The sequence below is a fragment of the Schistocerca nitens genome, chromosome 4, assembly GCF_023898315.1.
Source record: "Schistocerca nitens isolate TAMUIC-IGC-003100 chromosome 4, iqSchNite1.1, whole genome shotgun sequence".
In the NCBI taxonomy this organism is placed as follows: Eukaryota; Metazoa; Arthropoda; class Insecta; order Orthoptera; family Acrididae; genus Schistocerca; species Schistocerca nitens.
This window is the reverse complement of record NC_064617.1, coordinates 403055759-403079754: the sequence shown is the minus strand read 5'-3', so window position 1 is coordinate 403079754 and position 23996 is coordinate 403055759. Positions and strand designations below refer to the sequence as shown.

General features: G+C 40.2%; 1 protein-coding gene across 1 annotated transcript in view; it reads left to right on the top strand.

The window, feature by feature from the left end:
* Positions 1-22092, top strand: part of LOC126251806 (solute carrier family 22 member 7-like) — an 85566-nt gene extending 63474 nt beyond the window's left edge. Inside the window, exons 7-9 of the mRNA XM_049952450.1 lie at positions 6280-6494; positions 20240-20427; positions 21811-22092. Of these exons, the coding sequence (XP_049808407.1) occupies positions 6280-6494; positions 20240-20427; positions 21811-21993 (586 nt within the window). The 3' untranslated portion in view covers positions 21994-22092. The remainder of the gene's footprint in view (positions 1-6279; positions 6495-20239; positions 20428-21810) is intronic.
* Positions 22093-23996: the final 1904 nt, after the last annotated feature.

Below are 23996 nucleotides of genomic sequence, written 5' to 3'. Positions count from 1 at the left end.
AGTTGATAAATTAACTTGTTTCAAGTACGCTCAGTCATTTCACAGCGTGAATGATTTCCCTATGGAGAAACGATTCCGTCTTGAACGAACAGTTTACATCTGTACATGATTGGAGAAGTTTCACCATCTTCAGTGGTTCATTTTATTTTCTGACGAACAACAGATAAAAAAAATAATTTCTGTTCGGTTTTGAAATTATGGTTGGCATATTCATAATATTATTAACAAAATATTTACCTTCTAAAGTACTTGTAATTCGATAGCTGTTTATTGTGGACAGAGTGCTACTTATATGTAAATTCAAGAGAGATCACTGCTGTCAGCTGCAGCGTGAAATTGAGCGGAATCAGCGGCGACGAGCGAAAATGTGTAGTCGGTGCAGTTGCGACAACGCTTTGTCCCGAATGGCGCAGAGGTTACCGCACCTGCCTAGAAAGTAGGAGATCCCGGGTTCGAGTTCCGGTCCGGTACACATTTTCGCTCCTCGCCGCTGATTCCGCTAAATGTCCCGCTGCAGCTGACAGCAATAGTGATCCCCCTTCAACATACGTATAATGTTTCACAGTTGCGGATTCTGCAGCATTCATATAGAACGTACTTACTGTTACTTCATTTGTCTTCTGTGACAAGTATAACGAGCCCCATCGTTATATCACTCTTGAATCTGTCAATCTAACTATACCAGGGCATGCTGAAAGGTAATGCCTCAGAATTTTTGTGTCAAAAATCTTACAGATTTTTAAATAAAACAACCGTCACGAACATTCTACATCTTTACTCTTCATTTCTGCATCTTTGCATCCCCCTGGTGTTAGAAGGCGCCAAAATATTGTGTGTAGCTTGGTAATTACGTCGTGCGCGACAACAGCGTGTTGTAATAGAGTTTCGATTTCGAAGACTTCGTCCACACATGGAGCACCGTCTCCTTGAGCATGACAACGGCAGACCACATGCAACTTTATGTTTGTTAATTGGAAATTACGTGAATTAATTATACTTTACATTTTATTTATTGAACATGTACTACCTGCCACTTAATACAACTAAATTTTGAAAAAAGCTCAAACAAGCCAGTCTGAAAAGAAATTGAAATTGTGTCCTAATATGAGACAGTCAGAGAAAACATTTAATATCGATCAAACGAAGAACAGGTGCACCCTAAACTAATAATATTGTCTTCCTTACTGCCCTTCCAACATTTTTTGCCTTTGTTGTGAAAAAGAACTGCAGTAAGGGGAAAAAAAAGCTCACTTTCAAGCTGACATTCTTCGGGAGCTCAAGAACAGCATTCCATGGACTGTGTTCATTTCTCTATGTTAGTCTTCAAAGAAAAGAACCACTCCAGAATGTGCATTCATTGGATTCTTCTTCATATTGCACATCTGAAGCTCTGTCCTCAAATATGTATCAGACTACGAATAACTGGAAGATTGTTTCCTGAGTCTTTCTCTTTTTCCTTTCCAAGAATAAAATTTTCGCTTCAGTCTCTTTCGATCCCGCTACAACTTTCATCATTTTGTTCAACTATTTGAAATGTTCTCCATGTGTATATGAGGTTAGCTACGCAACAGATTCAGTACGTAGTGATTTTTCTAGATCCGGTGACTCTTGATAAGGCTTTATGATTTTGGGAGCTGGCTAGATACAACTTAGTTCTCTGCATCTTGCATATCAGACTCTATGTATATGACTATTACGTGAGAAGAGTCCATTTTTCCAGAGGCCGTTTATAGAATTTTCCATTGTTACTGCTCTGAAGTAGGCCAATGCAGATAACCTCTTAATGAAAAATGAGGTTGCTACCTGATCTGGATTATTTACTCACTATGTTTCTATTTCTTGAGAATAGTGCGTTTTCAACGGTGCAATGTATTCCACACAAGAGGCTATATTTTGTGCGGGGATTGTCGAAATAAACAGATGATATGGGCACAGTTTTATATTGCTTTGTCTTCACACAAATACGATACGACACCCATGAAGAGGTAGCAGAACAAGATCACCAAACAGATAGCTTCACAAATTTCAAAAAATTGTCAAACTCTCACGGAGTAATGTTCCGTCATTTCAAAAATGGTTCAAATGGCTCTAAGCACTATGGGACTTAACATCTGAGGTTATCATACCCCTAGACTTAGAACTACTTAAACCTAACTGACCTAAGGACATCACACACATCCATGCTCAAGGAGGATTCGACCTTGCGACCGTAGCAGCAGAACAGTTCCGGACTGAAGCGCCTAGAACCGCCCAGTCACAGCGGCCGGCTTCCGTCATTTCAACTACATGAGTGGCAGTTTGGTTTTTGTGTTACGCATTTTGTTTATTAAGTATCTGCAGCGGCCTGTAATACATGTTTCTTTTCATGAGTTAATTACAATTATTTAATATGGTACTTTGCTCGCGTCACACTCTTGCTTTTCAGATTAGAAATAACTTTTGCAGTACAAGTTTCGTGAGGTTTATTACCTTTCAGTGTTACATTACTGAGCCCAATGTTGTTAGTTCATGTGTGTCGTCCTGGAGCTATGCTTACTCGGTCTCCATACTCCAAATGACCGGTTTCCGGCGTTTTATCACCCACATTTATTACAACACTTCACTCGAACTTTTCACTGTAAATTGAATTTGAGTGCGTTTAAAGTATGTAATCTTTTCAACTATCATTGTTTGTCTATCTTTCGTCTTTTGTTTGCATTTGTATGCCCATGTGCGGTTTTATATGTGTTCATTTGTTGTATCTGTTTTTACTCTTTGTGCGTATGTGTGTGTGTGTGTGTGTATGAGAGAGAGAGAGAGAGAGAGAGAGAGAAAGAGAGAGAGAAAGAAAGAGAGGGAGAGAGAAAGCGTGAGAGAAGGGATTAATTAATTATTTAGTCTGGTTGTGTTTTAGTTATCTGCTCATTATTGTGTTCGTGCCTAACATCATCCGTGAGTTATTGCTTATGTTGATTTGCTCATTAATTACATTCTTTTTCATTGAAAGTACTCTTTGTATATGAATGCTTTCCTGTAATGTCATGAGTTCATTGTTGCAACTGTTCACCTCAATAATTTTCACTTGTTCTATGCTGGATGGTTCACGTCCATGTTTGATCAGGCGTTCAGCGACGGTAGAATATTCTATTTTCATACTTCCAGCTTGTTGTATGTTCTGAATACCTAGTTGTAAATTCCTGCCTGTCATTCCCCGATACACTGATTTATATTCTTGAGATTGGTGTATACTTGCTCCTTGGTATATATCTACTTTTTCTGTAGCTATTTGTAGGTGTGACTGGAGTGGGCTTCTTGTTCTGTAAGCAATGTATAATCCTTCTTTTCTCTTGTACGTTTGCTGCTCTGTGTATTGATTTGTGTTTATATATTAAAGTGTAACATTTCTTTCCGTTATTCATGTTATGTTACTGTTTTGTGTTTCTATGTATGCTGTGGTTTCTGTATTGTTTGTGGGGTTCTGTCAGTATCATGTTCTCTACTTGTTTTGATTTTTCTTTGGATATGTTTTGATTTTATGATTGAGACTTCGTACTTTATAGTTGTTATAACCATTGTTTGTGGCTATGAGTCGTGCTGTCTGTATTTCTTTTTCATATTTTTCTTTGCTGGGTGGAATACTATTTAGTCTGTGTAACATATGTCACAGGGTCACTAATTTTTTATTTTGTGGTTGTTTAGACGTGGCATGTATAATAATTTGTGTCAGTGGCTATTGGGTTCCTAGAGATGTCAAATGTGTCTTTATTTCTATCTCACTTTACCGTTATATCCAAGACATGTATTTTCTTTCGTATTTCTTTTCCAATGGTTAATTCAATTTTTTTATGTATTTGTTTTCGTCTATACGCAGCTTATCTGTTATCTCTGGTGGTTCATCTACCATACAGATTACATCATCCACATATTTGTACCAGCAGACAATTTTGTTTCCTTTATTTATGATGATTGCATCATAGATTATGCTTTCTATATGGTTGATGAATACGTTTGGCAGTGTTTCTGATATTGGGGATCCGATTGGAAGGCTTTTTTGTGAGAAAAATTCCTTTTCAGTCTCGAAGTGATTTTGAGATGTGATTAATTTAAGGGTTTTCGTTATTTCTCTAATATTGTCTGCAGGTAGTATGTTGCATGTCAGTAGATTTTCAGTCCGTTTTACTGTGGAGGTGTACATGTTTTCTATGTTGAGTGACGCTCTTTGTGGAATATGTAAGTCTTTTATATGTGTAATGAGATTCTTACTGTTTTTCACTGTCCTGCTATTCTACATTTCATAGTGTTGTGTCATGATTATATTGATATGTTTCACCACATGGTATGACGGTGCATTCATGAAATTTGTAACATGCCTCGATGGAATAAGGGGATTGAGGTCTTTGGGTTGTCTTCCAAGTGGCGCTCTCGGGTTCTTCTGTGCTATATACTGTTTTTGCTTGTCTAGCAGTCTATGGCTGATGTCTTTGAGGTAGTTGGATTCATGCTATAGCATCAGATTTCGCTTTTGAAATGTTGTTAGAGGAGATGAAATCTTTCTCTTTATTGTTCTTTATTCGTCAACATTGCGCTGTTCCCTTTGAAGATGAAATCTTTGGCTTTTTACATACATTGTTCTTTATTGATCAGTACTGAGCTGTTTCTCAGATCAGCTCTTGTAATTATGATGTTATTAGAGTGCAGTTTTTCTTTTAATTCCCTAGTCGTGTTCTTTTCTTTTTGAAGTTTCCTATTTTGCTCTTTCTTTGATCTGGTGATTATACTTATTTCCTCCTTCACTAGTTCTCTTGTTAGCCCAACATTTATTGTGCTGTATTCTTGTTTCTCTTCCTCTACAAGGTTGCATTTTGATTCTATCAGATTTTCTATGTAGTGGTTGTTTGTCTTCGTAGCGAGATTGCAGAGAACCCTTTCTTCCCGTAGTTGTGTTTCTTTTGCTATTAATTCTCTGTCTGCGAGATTTATTAGTTTTAGGTGGAATTTGTGGTGATTGGTGTTTGTACTTTCTTGTAAAACAAGAAGTAAATCGAAAAACACAAGCACACAACAAATGAACAACTTTCTATCCACACATAGACAACACAAACAAAAGACGAAAGATAAACACACAGCGACAGTTTGCAACACTGCACACTTTAACCACACACATGTAACACACAATGAAACTTGCAAGTGACGTGTTACGATAAATGTGGGCGAGAAAACGCCAAAAACCGGTCTTCTGGAGTCTGGACAAGAAGTAAGCCAGCCACTGTGACCGAGCGGTTCTAGGCGCTTCAGTCTGGAACAGCGCAACCGCTACGGTCGTAGGTTCGAATCTGGCCTCGGGCATGGATGTGTGTGATGTCCTTAGATGTTAGTTAGGTTTAAGTAGTTCTAAGATCTAGGGGACTGATGACCTCAGATGTTAAGTCCCATAATGCTCAGAGCCATTTGAACCAATTGAACACGAAGTAAACACATTTCGAGCCTGTCACACATGAACTAACAACATTATATATGTAACACGAAACGATAACTTAACCTCAAGAAATTTGTGCTGTAAAAGTTGTTTCTAACTTGAAAAACAAGAGAGCTACTTGAGAAACCGTAACATATTAACATATTTGTAATTACTACGTAAAGACACATGTATTACAGGCCACTGAAGAAGCGACAAGCGTATGGCAAAAAACAATCTGCCTTTCATTTAGTTGCAAAGACGGAATATATCTGCATGAATTTTGAAGCAACTAAGGAACGGCGGAAATCCGAAAATAATGACAAATAATCCAACAACATACTGATAACATGAGTCTGCATGCAGTCACTAGGTGACAAGGTGAAATTACCCTAATATGAGATAGCGTGCTACTGCGTGTTGCCGCTAGAAACCTAGCGCTCTGGTTACGCTGCTCGGTTTGAAGGACTATTAAGCATAGAGAATGAAAAAGTACTTTGCGAAGTTTATAATCGTATGAATATTGTTGCGACAGCTACTCGACTTCAGATATTAAATCCATACAAGCACACTAAAAATTTTGAAATTTAAGGCTTGTAAAACAAAGAAGTTTCGACAATATCCAGCTTCGTAGTAGCCTTACTGTCACTGCTTTACGCCTCAGGTGATGTGAGATCTGAGTTCCGATACCTCCCATAGAGTGGTAGATTCATGTGTGGGTTCACATTTCGATATCAAAAAAATCTAATATGAAATACATGTTTTCGGAGCGGAAACCACTTATTTTCAGTCATCGTTCGAACTCGAATGTTTCTGATGGCTCATGTGTCATCCTATTTCCACAGGTGCGTATGCATCCTGACCACGAGCTGCATTCGGTTTAACGTCGGGAACCTTGGCGGTAATCCGTTCCTGGCCTTCATAGCTCAAGGTGTCGTCGATGCCCCGGCGCATTTCGCAGCGCATTTCCTGGGCAACAAGTTTGGTCGGAGGTTCACAGAGGCTTTATCGCTGTTGACAGCTACCTTCGTTTCTATTGTTATTATTGTTGCAATAACAGGTAAGCGTGATATTGTTCTAATTGCTGATCTCTTATGTATTTGAGTGCTGTATTGGATGTTAACAACAATAGGATAGTTCTGCGCGCAGCTCTAGCAAATATCAACGGTTCGGAAATAATGACCTATCAAAGTGTGACAATCGACTAACCGTCTTTGGGTGTGTGGAGCTGAACTTTACCTGCACATCTGAAATAGTTCTGGCAGCTTGCACATTACGTGGGGGAAGATATTTCGGCCTGTCGTTAGTCACTTCTTTTCCTGTTTACCACCCTTGTTCATTTGTGCAACGTGTTTGTGGTACATTTCAGTTTCTACTGAATTAATGAAACGTAAATTGATATTCTGCTATTGCTGGAATGTTACCTCAAGATCAAATAACTTAAACAGCTCTTAAACAGAGACTGCTGATTTAAAAAAAAAATGCAAGCATCCATCGTATCAAACCATGGGAAAAATCTGCAAAGTATAGTCTGTTCTTGCAGTTTTTTGTTCAAATTAGTGTTTGAAATGAACTTGCAGCTTGCTAAGTAGGCTCTGAGAGTTTTAAGGGATAAACAGGACCTATATAACGTTAATTTTGATTTTGTACTCACCACAAATTTAATGAAACTTCTACTGACAGGTTGACACCGTCGTTTTCACTCAAGAAATTTGTAGAAAATATTTGAATTACCTAATCAAACTAGAACATCTTTCAAAACAGCTGGTGACAACTGCAACGGAAATTTAACAATGACTCCAAAGTCGATAGTGCAGGTAGAAGATATCCGAATCTGTCCCTGAAAAAATTGTACCTTTTCTGAACAAAAGTGTGCAAAGAAATCGACTTGCCAAATAATGTCCTCTTTGACCCATAGAATCCGTTTCGAGCCCTGTAACAAAACTTCTGAACGGATTTCGAAGATCTTTAATACGCGCTTGTAATCTTACGCTCATGTTTTTCATACCAGCATTTCTTCTCTGTAATGCTGCTACGTAATTTTATAAAGCGGCTTTACCTGAATTATCTGCAATTGCACCTTTATCAGCGCCCTGTAACTACACATTTATCAGCGTCCTTCTTCCGTGATGACAGCTTTTGCAAAGTCTCTGTACTGTTTCTACAGATACCACATTTGTTGAGAAGTTCCTTCCCTTCTTCTGTTATACTAGGTGTAATACTACAAGGCAAATTACACGACGGAAATGCCTCGTTCTTAAGCACTCGTCGCCACGGTAAATTTAGCAATTCCGAACGTAGCTCTCTAACAGTTTCTGTGAAATGACGACAGCTTATTCTAGCATTTGCAGTATTCACAACGTCTTTTCTATTGGATTTCGACAATCCTTTGCAGATTTGGATTGCGATCAAAAGCATAAAGCACTACATCAGTCCTCTTAGTGTTACGACTGTAGGAATTGCAGTTAACAACAGCACAACCTGGCATTGTTTGCAGACACTCAAAACACATTCACTTGCAAAGAACCCACTACACACGAGCAACTAAGTGAAAATGACAACACTCACGGAACCATACAGCCTCCAACATACAAATACGAGCGTGAAAAGTGTTCCACTCTGGTGGCACGCGCAAAGGGTCAGAAACGCGTTTGCATGTGGGCAGTGTACTCTGCGCCCACTCTGTTCCACATTTAACCTGGAAAAACTTAAGGGGACTGGTCCGTAAATACTAGGGAGTCCTTGAAAAATTGTCAGTTTTCGAAACAGCGTACCTCAAAGAATATGATTTGTAAGCCCACATAAAGCTTACCATCTTTTAAGACATGTCTTGGTAATATTTATATATATGAACCACGGTTTCAGCTCTCACACTTTTTTAATTGTATTATTTTGCAGGTGAAATAAACATGTTAATTATTTGTGTACATCATAGGTACACATTACTCAAAATACAAATAAAGTAGAAGGTTAATTTTTTTCCTCTAAGTTCTTTACAATATTACAGAGTACTTAAAAAACGGTACTGTCATAAATTGTGGTACTAAGAAATTTTAAGTATGACTATCAAAAATTTTGGAAATGAATTCAAGGTTTTTGTTCAAAAAAGCTTTTTATTTTCAAAGTTAAGTTACAAGAGTAGACTACTTCTTAGTTAAGCATGTTTTGAGACAGTATACAAAATTTCAGCTCTGTATCTTTAATAGTTTTTAACGAAAATTTACAGGAACATGAAATAACTTAACTTTCGGGAAATTCAAGTTTAAGTTAATACTTGATCTTTCTATTAAACTTGCATGACACTAATGCATCCCAGGTCCATATACAGGGTGGTCCGTTGGTCGTGACCTGGCCAAATATCTCACGAAATAAGCGTCAAACGAGAAAACTACAAAGAACGAAACTTGTCTAGCTTGAAGGGGGAAACCAGATGGCGCTATGGTTGGCCCGCTAGATGGCGCTGCCATAGGTCAAACGGATATTAACAGCGTTTTTTTGAAATAGTACCCCCAATTTTTATAACATATTCGTGTAGTACGTAAAGAAATATGAATGTTTTAGTTGGACCACTTTTTTCGCTTTGTGATAGATGGCGCTGTAATAGTCACAAACATATGGTTCACAATTTTAGATGAACAGTTGGTAACAGTCAGGTTTTTTAAAATTAAAATACAGAACGTAGGTACGTTTGAACATTTTATTTTGTTTGTTCCAATGTGATACATGTAACTTTGTGAACCGCATGCTGTTACAGTGTGATTACTTGTAAATACCACATTAATGTAATAAACGCTCAAAATGATGTCCGTCAACCTCAATGCATTTGGCAATACGTGTAACGACATTCCTCTCAACAGCGAGTAGTTCGCCTTCCGTAATGTTCGCACATGCATAGACAATGCGCTGACGCATGTTGTCAGGCGTTGTCGGTGTATCACGATGGCAAATGTCCTTCAATTTTCCCCACAGACAGAAATCCGGGGACGTCAGATCCGGTGAACGTGCGGGCCATGGTATGGTGCTTCGACGACCAATCCACCTGTCATGAACTGTGCTATTCAATACCGCTTGCACCGCACGCGAGCTATGTGCGGGACATCGATCATGTTGGAAGACCATCGCCATTCTGTCATGCAGCGAAACATCTTGTAGTAACATCGGTAGAACATTACGTGGGAAATCAGCATATATTGCACCATTTAGATTGCCATCGCTAAAATGGAGGCCAATCATCCTTCCTCCCATAATGCCACACCAGTCATTAACACGCCAAGGTCGCTGATGTTCTACCTGTCGCAGCCATCGTGGATCTTCCGTTGCCCGTGCATATTATACCGGTTTACGTTACCGCTGTTGGTGAATGACGCTTCGTCGCTAAAAAAAAAACACATGCAAAAAATCTGTCATCGTCCCGTAATTTCCCTTGTGCCCAGTGGCAGAACCGTACACAACGTTCAAAGTCGTCGTCATACAATTCCTGGGGCACAGAAATATGGTACGTGTGCAATCGATGTTGATGTAGCATTCTCAACACGGACGTTTTTGAGATTCCCCATTCTCGCGCAATTTGTCTGCTACTGATGTGCGGATTAGCCGCGACAGCAGCTAAAGCACCTACTTGGGCATCATCATTTGTTGCAGGTCGTGGTTGACGTTTCATATGTGGCTGAACACTTCCTGTTTTCTTAAATAACGTAACTATCCGGCGAACGTTCCGGATACTTGGATGATGTCGTCGAGGATACCGAGCAGCATACATAGCACACACCCGTTGGGCATTTTGATCACAATAGCCATACATCAACACGATATCGACCTTTTCCGAAATTGGTAAACTGTCCATTTTAACACGGGTAATGTATCACGAAGCAAAAACTGTCCGCATTGGCGGAATGTTACGTGATACCATGTACTTATGTGTTTGTGACTATTACAGCGCCATCTATCACATAGCGAAAAAAGTGGTCTAACTAAAACATTAATATTTCTTTAAGAACTACACGAATATGTAATAAAAAATTTGGGTTCCTATTTAAATAAACGCAGTTGATATCCGTTTGACCTATGGCAGCGCCATCTCGTGAGCCAACCGTAGCGCCATCTGGTACCCGCCTTCAAGCTAGACGAGTTTCGTTCTTAGTAGAGTTTTCGTTTGATGCTTATTTCGTGGGATATTTGGTCCGGTCACTATCAATGGATCACACTTCTTCTTGGTTCCTATGTTGTTCTTCCTCTCTTCTCTTTTTCACACTTCCTCTTCTTCTTATTGTTGCTTCTTCGGTGGTTTGCAACACTGATTTTTCTGCTTCAAAGAGTCTACTTCGGTCAATCTCCTTCGGTCAATGGCTATTAGAGCTCTATGCATATTTAGTCCACCAGACCCTCCCATAAGTTCCATAACATTAAGCCTTGACACTGTACCGTCGTTAAAACATAGAACAACTTCTAGCACATCTATTTTCAATGTTTTTAGTCCTTCTGGGACAGTTTTGGTATCCGTTGCCATTAACGGTTGTTGAAACTTTCATTCGGATTTTGAGTCCTATCATGTAAACTTTTCTCTAATAACCTTAGTGACTAAGATCCCTATATACAGGTTTTACAACTTCCTTTATAGCAAATGGCAAAGAATGTTTATGGTTGTAGGTCTCACCTTGAGTAACAGACCTCTGGTAGCCAAACCATGAATCACTGCCACGTGGGCAGATTGCATGATATGGGTTGTCATCTGTGGAGGATTTATGAAAGAAGGTAGCCCATACTGCTTTTTTCTTTCCCTCAATGTCATTTTCAAGTCGAATAAGAAACTCATGCACACAATAAGAAACTCACACACATACTTCGCTGTAAACAAAATATTCGCGCCAAAACAACAGCAAACAATGACTAATCTCTCTGTATAAACGAAAGATAAGCAACTGTAAAGCTTTCGCAGGTTAGCCAACTTAAGGGACTAAGAAGTCGTAAAAACGAAACAGATGAGAACAAAACTTCATTTTTAACGGAGCTGTCTGTGTGTCGTAAGGACGTCGTGCTGCGTGCAGCCACTTTTGAATTCCTTTATTTTTAGTTCCTTCTGTGGTCCATTTTCCTGGAAGTAAACTTTTTCTCGTTTAGAGAACTACAAAGGATTTTTTAAGACAAAAATTAAAAAATCGATTTTTTACAGTTTTTCACGTACGACTCCCCTTAAGCTTGTGTTCAAGCAGAACGTCTATATTGACCGGCAGGTTAGTCGTGTTTACAAGTTTACAATTTCATCGGATCTAAAGGAACCAATGAAAACATGTGCACGTCATTTGTTTCCTTACCACATATGGATAGCAGCGATTCGTTGTCAGTAAGAATTTTTAAAAAGTGTTATATTAATAGTGTGTTTTGTATGAGAGACCGTATTAGAGCTCTCCGTGGTTCTGTTGCAGCTGATCCTGGACTGTGTCAGTGTTTACAGACTCCCTTTGGCATTACGGGCAGACGAATACAGACTAGATGATTCTAGACGTATTTAGAGTGATAACCATTGCCATACACGATTATTGCTGCACACTTTGCGGTATGGGGCAGCAGCGACGGTTTCTCTCGCGGACAGAAATTATTTCTCGTGGGATATAAAACAGCTTCTTAGTGTGTTACAAACGTATGAATTCAATGTTTCAAATCAAGCTTCCGTTGTGCTTTATTGCTGTAAAGGCGTTCAAATCGTGCCAAACTTAGCTGATTTTCGAATCGGTAGTAGTGTTTCATGTTACGCCTATATTGTCGATGGTGCTACAGAAATTGTATGCATTATTACCCCAGAACTATTAAATATGAAATGGTAAAGACTTGCGTAATAAACGTTACGGGACAGAACCGTTTATCCCAGTGAGGACCTCTCATTATTCCTAACCTTATCAGTCCACCTAATTTTCAACATTCGTCTGTAGCACTACATCTTAAATGCTTAGATTATCTTCTGTTCAAGTGTTCCCACATACCATGTTTCACTAGCGTACAATGCTGTGCTCCAAACGTACATTGTCACAAATTTCTTCCTCAAATTAACGCCTCCGTTTGATGCTAGTCACTACTCTTGGCCAGGAATGCCCTAGTCTGCTTTTGATGTCCATCTTGCTCCGTCCGATTGGGATTTTACAACCTTGTTAGAAGAATTCCTTAACTTCTTATGCTTCGTGACCATCAGTCGTCATTTCTGTGTCTTCTGACTAATTTCATCTTCCTTTGGTTTACTCTCAATCCATTTCTGTGCTAGGTAGTACAGTAATTTCTCTGACGATAACAATGTAATCAGCGAATCTCACCACTGATATCATTGACATTCTTTCACCTTGAATTTTAATTTTATTTTCATCATTGTTTCTTCGTTGTACAGATTCAAAGTAGGAGCGGAAGACTACATCCCTGTCTTACACCTTCTTTAATCCGAGCTCTACGTTCTTGGTCTGCCACTCTTATTATTCCGTCTTGGCTCTTGTACGTGGCGTACGTTACCCATCTCCCCCCTATAGCTTACCACTATTTTTCTCAGAATTTCAAACATCTTGTAGTGTTTGACATTGTCGAACTCTTTTTCAAAGTCGACAAATCGTATGAACGCGTCTGGACTTCTTTAGTCTTGCTTCCATTATCAACTGCAATGTCAGAATTGCTTCTCTGGTGCCTTTACCTTTCCTAAAGCCAAATTGAGCGTCATGTGACACACACTCAGGTTTCTTTCCCATTATTCTGAGTAGTTGTCCTGTCATCAACTTGGATGATTGAGCTGTTAAGCTGATTGTGTGATAATTCTCGTATTTAGTAGCTCTAGCATTCTTGGGAAATGCGTAGATGATATTTTTCGCAAAACTAGATTCTTTATCGCCAGAGTCATATGTTCTACACACCTACGTGAATAGTCGTTTTGTTGCTATTGCCCCAAGTGATTTTAGAAATTCTGATAGAAGGTTATTACCCCTTCTGCCTTATTTGATCTTAAGTTTCCCAACGCTCTTTTAAATTCTAATACTGGATCCCCTATCTCATCCCTGTCAACTCCTGCTTCTTTTTCTATCGCATCAGACAACTCTTCTCCCTCATAGAGGACTTCGATTTATTCTTTCGAACTATAAGCTCTCTCCTTTGCATTTAATAGTGGAATTCCGAAGGCACTTTTAATGTTATCACCCTTGCTTTTAACGTCACGGAAGTTTGTTTTGCCTTTTCTATATTCTGAGTCAGTCCTTTCGACAACTGTTTCTTTTCGATGTCTTCACATTTTTCATGCAGCCATTTCGTCTTAGCTTCCCTGCAATTCCTGTTTATTTCATTCCTAAACGACTTGTATTACTGCGTTCCTGAATTTCCCTGAACATTTTTGTGCTTCCTTCTTTCATCAATCAACTGGTGGATTTCTTCTGTTACTCGTGGTTTCTGCGCGTTTATTTTCTTTGTACCTAAGTTTTTGTTTCGAATTTCTGTGAATGCCATTTTTAGAGAGGTCCATTTCCCTTCAACTGAAATGCCTGCTAAGCTATTCGTTATTGCTGTATCTATAGCCTTGGAAAACTTCAAGCATTTATCTTCAATCCTTAGTTCTTCCGTACCCACTTCTTTGCACATTTATTCTTCCTGACTTGTCTTTGAAACTTCATTAGGCTCTTCACTGAATTGGAATCTGAGTCTTGCCTGCTGTTGGGTACGCCTAACAATCCAGTATCTGATGGCAGAATCTCTGCCTCTCAATGACGTGATGTAACTGAAATCTTTCCGTATCTCCCGGCCTTTTCCAAGTACACCTCCTCCTTTTGTGATTCATGAATTTCATTAGTTACATTTTAAATAAGTGTTCAATCTATGTCACGTTTAAAATACCGGAGGAATAGTAGTGGACACTTTAGTGAACTAGTTACGTGCTCTACCAATTTTACAATAAATATTATGACTAATTAGCCTATTAAAGATTGTCAGTCGATGGATAAGTCAGCCACGTGGCAGATTGCTTCTAGTTTTAATATTTTGGTTACACCCTCCTTTTTAAAGCGACGAGGGCATGCCCAGCATGTTTTGCAACTATATCAGATGCCAATTAATTTGTAATTGTGGGGTGATGTAAAACGTTTTGCGTGCGAGCGCCGTAGAGACTGAAAAAAGGCTCTCTTGGCAAGAGCCATGGAGACTTAAGAATGCTTTAATGGCAAGAATTCTCGCTGTCTGTGATGTTTACGAACAAGATGAGAACTTATTAATTTCTTTTGATGCTATCCTATGGCCTCTACTAATTCTTTAAATGACGTCATCTCCTTTGTTTTATGTAATTGTGTTTATTGTGCCTCTGTGCCTTTATCAAAGACTAATAAGATTCGATGTCATATTATGGCATAGAATCAATTTCAAGTTGCCACCATCCTCGTAGGATTGTGTCAAGCTTGAAAGTAATAGTCAGCAACTGTTGTCAATGAGATGAGTAACATTATGTGTAAACTTCAGTTATTTACACACAGGTTGAAATACAACTGTAGCTGCACGCAGCCAGTCAGCGTGGGGCGGACTTAACAACGCGGAAAATGACGTCATTTAAACAACTTAATTGTCCTATCTGATACAAAGTAACGTTTTATTAGAAACGTCGCTGAGAAACACGGCGTTGCCCGGGTGTTCATTTATAGCTGTGCCCGAGACACTGTATGGGCGGAATTTGTTTTTGACATTCAAAATATCTTTGTCGGGTGAGCTTCAATAAGTGGAAAGCCACGTATAGCTGACGGGGCGAAAAGCAGCAAACACTGAGGTCCACGCCGTCAATACGTAGAATCTGGCCTCACGCTTTGTTTCTGGTCATGGCATAATATAAGCTCACCGGGAACTGAACACGTTTAAAGCGAGACGGTAAAACTTCCGTCGCCCGTGCCACTTCTCGTCAACAATTCCACTTTTACGATGTTAACGTTGGGGAGAAGTATCTTCAAGCGTCGTTTCATTACACAGTTTCGGTGAGTTAAATTCCATCACTGAAGTAAACTTCCGAAAGTGCATGTGTCACTGAGCGAAAAAAGAAAAAAAGAAAAACTGACAGAGCCATATATTGCTTTTTTGATGTACTTATAGCGTCATCTGTTGGTTCTTTGATGTACTACAACTTGGTGATCGTGTCACTGAGAATAATATACAGACTACTAAGCTGAGCAGACGATTTTAGGTTAAATTTTAAATTGCGATATCTTTTCCTTTCGATACGATTTTGATGAAATAAAGCCTGCCGGCCGAAGTGGCCGTGCGGTTAAAGGCGCTGCAGTCTGGAACCGCGAGACCGCTACGGTCGCAGGTTCGAATCCTGCCTCGGGCATGGTTGTTTGTGATGTCCTTAGGTTAGTTAGGTTTAACTAGTTCTAAGTTCTAGGGGACTAATGACCTCAGCAGTTGAGTCCCATAGTGCTCAGAGCCATTTGAACAATTTTTTTGAAATAAAGCCTAAATGTGATCCCAAGCTACGCTCAAACTGTCGATGAAAACCGTATGAAATTCTTCTAGCAGTTTAAGATTAGCGTGTTCAAACAGATAGAAAATACGGTTTTCGATAAAACTTTGAATAGCGATATCTTGTTTTTCGTCTTATGATTGTTATGTCACAAAGTCTATATTTTGCCCCAAGGTATACTCACGTTACCTGTGAAAATGCCACGAAAAAATTCGTCTTGTAGTTTTGGTGATGCCTGTTCGAACAGACTTAGACGATGGTTTTAAAATTTTATTATTAGTAATAAATAAAAGGTATAGATGTCATGACGGCATACAAAATCTGAGGCGCCACTTTGAATAACTTGTGGAGATGTGCATGTAAATAAAATTATTACATAAAATATATATTTGCATTATTATCTTAGTCTCAAGACGAACGGTAAATCTGAGACTTTCCCACTTTGCTTGTAGCTCTCCTCATTCGTTTCTCGGTCCGTTTCCGTATCTCGAATTGACACATTTCCGAAACGATGTAGTCTGTGGTCATCATCAAATCAATCAGTGGAGTGACTACAAGCTTGTATTAAATATTACGATCTTAAGCGCATGGGAATCAACAGTTGCCTCCGGTTCCCGATATCCTTCTTCCGAACAAGTTACTTCCACTGTATACTTATTGGTTGCACAAATCCATCCCCGTCGTCGAACTGCTACTTTGCATTCCTGCTGTACGTTGTGGATTAAACTACTTTTACCGAATTTTGGCATAAACTGATGCGCTGAGAACAATAAGGGCATAAAGCACATAATCGTCGGTTCTGAGGCTGCACCTTCTTATAGTGAGTCAGGTTTATCTGTGCTGTCAGCCCGCATGGTGTATACGAACATTCACGAAAAGCTGTCTCAACGGTTTCCCTGATATTCACTTAAATGTGAACTTGACAACGGTCTGCTTTAGGCATGCCTTTATGGTTCTCAGCGCCTCAGTTATAAACCAGAATTCCTGCTTTCTCAGGAAAATAATTTATTTTGAATCTAGGGGCAGTCAGGGAAATGAGCCTTCGGAAACGATTCAATGTGTGCTACATTTACTGTTCCAACGTGCAGTGTTGTTACCGTGGAATGACCCAGCACACGAAATGCCCCAGCACACGAAAAATATTGTACATATTTCATGTGCTTAGTAAAATGGAAGATGCATGCTGAAGAGCCAAGGAAACTGGTACACCTGCCTGATATCGTGTAGGGGCGGAAGTGTTTAAACTTAGACGAGTGTTCCTGGAGCCACTCTGTAGCAATTCTGGACGTATGGGGTGTCGCATTGTTCTGCTGGAATTGTCCAAATCTGATGGAATGCACAATCGACATAAATGGATACAGGTGATCAGACAGATTGCTTACGTACGTGTCACTTGTCAGAGTCGTTTCTAGACATATCATGTGTCCCGTATCACTCAAACTGCACACACCCCACATCACTACAGAGCCACCAGCTTGAGCAGTCTACTGCTGACATGCGAGGTTATGGATTCATGAGGTTGTCTCCATACCCGACACGACCAGCAGCTCAATACTATTTGCAACGAGATTCGTCCGATCAGGCAACATGTTTCCGGTCATCCACAGTCCAATGTCGGTGTTCGCCGGCCCAGGCGATGCTTAAAGCTTTGTATCGTGCAGCCATCAAAGGTACACGAATGGGCCTTCGGCTCCGAAAGCCTGTATCGATAATATTTTGTTGAATGATTCTCACGGTGACACTTGCTTATGGCCCAGCACTGAAATCTGCAGCACTTTACGGAAGGGTTGCACTTCTATCACACTGAACGATTCTTTTCAGTCGTCGTTGGTCCCGTTCTTGCAGGATCTTTTTCTGGCTGCAGCGATGTCGGATATCTGATGTTTTACAGTATTGCTGTTACTTTCGCTACACGCATAAAATGGTAATATGGTAAAATCCCCACTTCATCGCTACCTTGGAGATGCTGTGTCCCATCCGTCGCGGGCCGGCTATAGCATCACGTCCAAAGTAAGTTAAGTATTGATAACCTCCCATTGTAGCAGGAGTAACCGATCAAACAACTGCACAGACACTTGGTGTCTTACATAGGCGTTGCCGTCCGTAGCGTCGTATTCTGCCCGTTTCCATATATCTGTATTTGAAGACGCATGTCTATACCAGTTTCTTTGGCGCATCAGTGTATTTTCAGTCGTTCATCCGCAACGAGAAAGGATGGGAGACACAGACTGGAATATGTGCCATATGTGTTGGGTTACGGACTCGCAGGCTTAGAAGAGTGGTGCAAATGAGAAAGAGGTGGAAGATCTTACCGTATCGCTTGTTTCACTAAGAAGGAAGAAGATCCCATGCATCGGTATACAAATATGTTATCTGACAAAAAGTACCCGGAAACCAATTAGTGGACGTATGCTGTATGTCCAGACTTCACCTTCATGACAGTTTGAACCCTGAAGGCGACGTATTCGAAGAAGCGTCTCAGCGTCTGTGGAGGAACGGCAGCCCATTTGTCCTCAAGTGTGGAAACCAGAAACGCTGGGGTCTGAAGCGAAGTCGTTCTAATTCATCCCAGAGGTTTTCCATTGGGTTCAGGTCGGGAGTCTGAGCAGGCCAGTCCCTTTCAGAACCGTTATTGTTCGCAAACCATTGCCTAGTTTGTGACAAAGTGCAATGCGAAACTGATATAAACAATCATACTCTCTGGTTCTCTATTGTAGGAAGAATACAATGCTATAAATGTGTTCATATACTTTTGTATTTAACGAGCTCTTAAGCGCCACAAGGTGATCACGCCCTAACAACGGAAAACACCGTCATGCGTTCACTGTTGACACCACACCTCATGGCACGTTCTCCATGCATTCGAGCAATCCTAACCCTTCCATCGAATTGCCGTAATCTATAGCGCGATTCATAGTTCCAAATCACTGGTTTCCAGTTATCTACTGTTCATTGGCGTGGCCCTTTGCACCACCTCAAGTGTTGCTTAGCAGGGACTACAGAATTGTGTGGCTTGTGAGGAGCAGGTGTACCACTGTACGACGTTCTCTTTAACTCCCAGCGCCAAGTCATTATGCTAGCTGCACTCCTGGTAGGACTCTTGAACTCATGAATGATCCAATCTGCTAGTTTCACGCGTTATTTCACCACCATCCTCCGTAAAAGTCTCTTCGCGTTTGCTGCCAGATCCTAAAATCAACTTGACTCGATATTTCGCCGATCCAACTGGTCGCCATCTTCATGGAGAATGCTGCTTCTGCTTCCCGCTGAGAACTGACGCCAGGCTGCAAATCGACGTCCTATATGCGCCGTGTACTGAACGGTGGCCTATATAGAACGTCGATTTGCAGCCTGGCGTCAGTTCTCAGCGGGACTCATCAGCAGAAGCAGCATTCTCCATGAAGATGGCGACCAGTTGCAGCGCCAAAATATCGAGTCAAGTTGATTTTAGGATCCGGCAGCAAACCCGAAGAGACTTTCAAGACGTATTACGCCGGGAAAGCCTACGAAGTCACACCCTCCGTAAAGCTCGTCGGTCCCTGTCCTTCAGTAAATGAGGTCTGACTGCTCCTCGTTTAGCTGTGGCTTGTCGTTCGCGTTTCCACTTCAGTCACACAAGCAACAGACGGCGCGGTCGGTTTTAAAAGGGTTGAAATGTCTCGGATTGATTAGTTATTCAGGTGACATGCTATGATTAGTTCAAGTTCTAAATTACTGAGCCTCCAGACCAACCAATTCGGCTGTGACTTCTTCTCCACTGGTAACACAAAACTGCCGGCTTCCTTTTCTACCGTCGGAATCTCATGACATCTAGTGGTCTACACATAGTTACGTCCGGATATTTTTGATCAGATAGTGTAATTCTTATTGCAGTTACTGAGTCTTCCACTACAGCAATCATTACCAACCACTGTCAAGAGAAAAGTAATTAACACCAAACATATAAAGGATTTCAGTACATAATAAATTGAGTCTAAAGGTAATATATTTGAGGCTCGTGGACACTCCTCTATACTAGGAGAAGTTGAATTTCGTCAAATGGCTAAGAACCTTAAAAACTTGAGCTTTAAATTTTAATTTAGCGCGATTTATCCAGCGGGTACATTGTGTGAATTCTCAAATGTTTTATTCTCTCTCCTTGGACTCAGTTTCGCACAAGTGTCTAAAAGCAATCTTGCTCTAAGAATGTCATATTCAGTAATTTACGGTATCTCCCAGCATAACTGCTTTTGTAAACTTGTTCTCGCGTTTGCATTTTATTTTAATGCTCTAAAATAATTACTTGCTTCGTATTTTAAAATATTTGCTAAACTTTTGCTAAAATGAAGCATTTCTATTTGTTTTTATTTTAGTCTCCGGACAGACGTGGGTTGTTGCTTGTGGAGTTGCACTACTCAAGTTCTTCTGCGTAATGTCTCTCTTCACCAACGTTCTTCAGAGTATGGAGATCCACCCAACGTGTATTAGGCAGATTGGTTCAGCTGTAGAGTGGGCGTTTGTTGCAGCTGTAATAGGAATTGCACCATACATCGTACACTTGGTAAGTAATTAAATCTCATCTTTACTGCCACCTAAGAGAAAATCATTGTTTTCATTTGTACAGTCTTGTTTATTTTTATTCGACTCTTTAGATCAAGTAATGATGATGAACACTGAACGAAACAATGCTTCTTGTATTCTATCAGGAGAAATGTACGAATGTAGTTCGATAAGCCTGGTTAAAATGTAAGAAAAAAATGTTTGTTTCGTAAACAATTCACCTTACTTCTCACCGTAGTTTACTTCAAGGGATGTACACTTGGTCCAGTGATCCTGCAGTTTTTTCATCCTATCGGAAAAATAGCTCTTGTCAAGCTCTGCAAAATGTTCGCTGGCTGAGACTATCATTTCCTCATTAGGCGAAAATTCCTTTCCAGCAAGTCAAAGTTTCAAGTTATGGAACGAGAAGAAGCCACTTGGGGCTAAGCCTGGTCAACACGACGAACGAGGAACAAGTTCAAAGCACAATTCACGAAATTTATCCATTGTTGTTGCTGATGTGTGGGATGGTGCGTTGTCTTGGTGACAGAGCACTTTTCCGCGTGCCAACCTGGGTCTTTTTTCAGCCAAAGCAAGTTTCAAACTATCGAACAGTGAATCATAATAAAGTCCACTTATGGTTCTGTTTTTTTTGCAAGTATTATATGAGGACTACTCCTCGGAAATAAGAAACCAGTGGCTATCACGTAGCCAGCTGAAGAAAAGGTTTTTAGTTTCTTCGCTGTACTTTGTCCATTATTTTGACAACCGTTTGGACTCTAGTGTGTAATGATGGATCCAGATTTCATCAACAGTCGCAAATTGGCGCAAAAAGTGTTGCGGATTCTGCTTAAACGTCCCCAGACATTGTGTTGAAATGTTTAGCCGGATGCGCTTTTGGTCGACGGTGAGCAGTCAGAGCATACACCTCGCACATAGCTTCTTCATAACTATTCTTCCACGCAGGATTTTATGCACTCGTTCAGTAGAGATGCCTTCAGTCTGAGTAATGTCACGAATTTTTATTCGGCGATCTTGCATTAAATGTCATGGATTTTATCAATGGTTTCCTTTTGGTGACTTCAACTGGACTTGAACCAATTCTGTGCGACAGTCCAAACATTCAAATGAATATGTTCAGTGACGGAACGAAACTCGATTTTCTGCGTATTAAATCGCAATCGACACACTCACCAATTTAGACGGATACCAAAAATGATATTTAGGCTGTGCATTGTTGAAATTATTTACGTGATGCATGGAATAATCAAGCTTGCCAACCTTGAAGACGCAAATACAATGTTCCATTCTTCCGTGGAAATTTACCAGACTTATCAGATCACTCCACAGACAGGTCAACTGGTGCTAGGCGACAGGTAACACGAAATGTTTTCCATGTGTCTAGGGGACAGCAGTGGACTCCAGGTGCCTCTACGGCGTACTGGGAGCGCTCCTCGCGTCCGCGGCCGTCATCACCTCGTTTCTGCCCGAATCGCTCAACGAGAAGCTGCCAGAGACACTGGAGGACGCAACCAACTACGGATCGTCTCAGAAGTACTGGAGTCTACCGTCGTCTACGAAGAGCTGAAACCTTCTAATCGTGTCTCCTACGTTGTGCCGATATCAACACGTCTCATTCCATTTACCTACTTGTATTCAACTCTATTAAATTATTTTCATTTGTGTCTTTGTGTTGAGTCACTTTAATATCGAACACCAGACTAACGTCAGACAGTTCATTGTTCCTCGTCCTTGTTGTGGCACCTTGAAAGTAAATCAGGGAGACCACATAGGGGCTGACCAAAAAATTTTACTCACGCTTTTAAAGTAGCCGAACGCATTTCCCTCTAGAATAATGAAGAAGTGAATAATTTAAACAGAAATGAACAGTTAGTGTATGGATATATATGAAAGTATTCACACAGACGACCATCATCGTACAAATAGAGCTAATAAGTCAGAGAAGTACAATCATGGATTATACTAAGCCATTATTTTGGAATTTGAAGGTATTACATTCCAGCTATCTGTTCCCGAAATTTTGCCGAATTTATGGAATAAACATCTATATCTACAGATACGTGACTACTCTGCAGTTCACACTTAAGTGCCTGGTAGAGGGCACTTCGAACCACCAAAATGTTTGCCTACCGATCCTCTCTCTAACAGCAAGTGTTAAAAATGAACACATAAATCTTTCTGTACGATTTCTGATTTCTCTTATTTTGTTATGATGAGTACTTCTCCCTGTATAGGGTGGTGACAGTAATGTATTTTCACATCAGAAGGATAAAGTTGGTGACTGAAATTTCGTGAAAAGATCTCGCCGCATCGAAGACGCGTTTCCTTTATTAATTGATATCCCTACTCGCTTATCATATCCACGACACTCCCTCTCCGATTTCATGATAATATAAAAAGTGCTGCCCTTCTTTGAATTTTTTAGATGGCCTCTGTCAATCCCGTCTTGTAAGAATCCCTTACCTCACAACAACAGTTTAGCAGAGGACGAAGAAGTGTAGTGTAGGCAGTCTCTTTAGTAGACCTGTTGCATCTTCTAAATGTTTTGTCAATAAAACGTAGTCTTCGGTTTGCCTTCCCCACAGTATTGACTGTGTGATCGTCCCAGATTAACTTCTTCATAATTGTAATTCCTAGGACTTTAGTCGAATTGACAGCCTTTAAATTTGTGTGATTTATCACGTAATCGAAATTTAACAGATTCCTTTTTGTGCTCATGTGGATGAACTCAAACTTTTTCTTATTGGGAGGTAATTGCCACTTTTCCTACCATTCAGATATCATGTCTAATTCGTTTTGCAATTCGTTTTCATCTTCTCGTCACTTTACTACTCGATAACTGACAACATCATCTGCAAACAGTCTAAGAAGGCTGCTCAGATTATCTCCTAAATCGTGTAAATAGAACAGGAACAGCAGAGGGTCGGTATCACTTCTGTTTTACTCGATGACTTTCCAGCAATTGCTGTGTACTGTAACTTTTCTGAGAGAAAATCATGGAACTAGTAGCACAACTCGGACGATACTTCATGTGCATCCAGTTTGATTAGAAATCTCTCGTGAGAAACGGTGTCAAAATCCTTCTGGAAATCTAGAAATATAGAATTCCCCTGTAGATAGCACTCATTCCTTCGTGCGAATAGGGAGCTACTTGGTTCCACAAGAATAATATTTTCCGAATCCGTGCTGACTGTGTGCCAATAGACAGTTACCTTCGAGGTACTTCTTAATCTTCGAACAGAGTGTATGTTCTAAAATACTACTGCTAATCGACGTTAGTGGTGTGGGTCTGTAATTCAGTGGATTACCTGTCGTGAGTGTTCATGTGACCTGTGCTACTTTCCAGTTTTTGGTACGGATCTTTCGCTGAGGTAAATTTTGAGATATATGAGAACTTACAGGGTGACACAAAAACTGGAACTTTTGAAATGCGTAGTGACAGCCAGCATTGTGGAGCAGGGACCGTGAGCTGTAAATAATCTCGCCATTAAGTGATCGGACGAACGGTCAACAGCGTGTTTTGCCAGAAAAATGTTTTACTAAACCATTAATGTAAAAAACACTAAAATG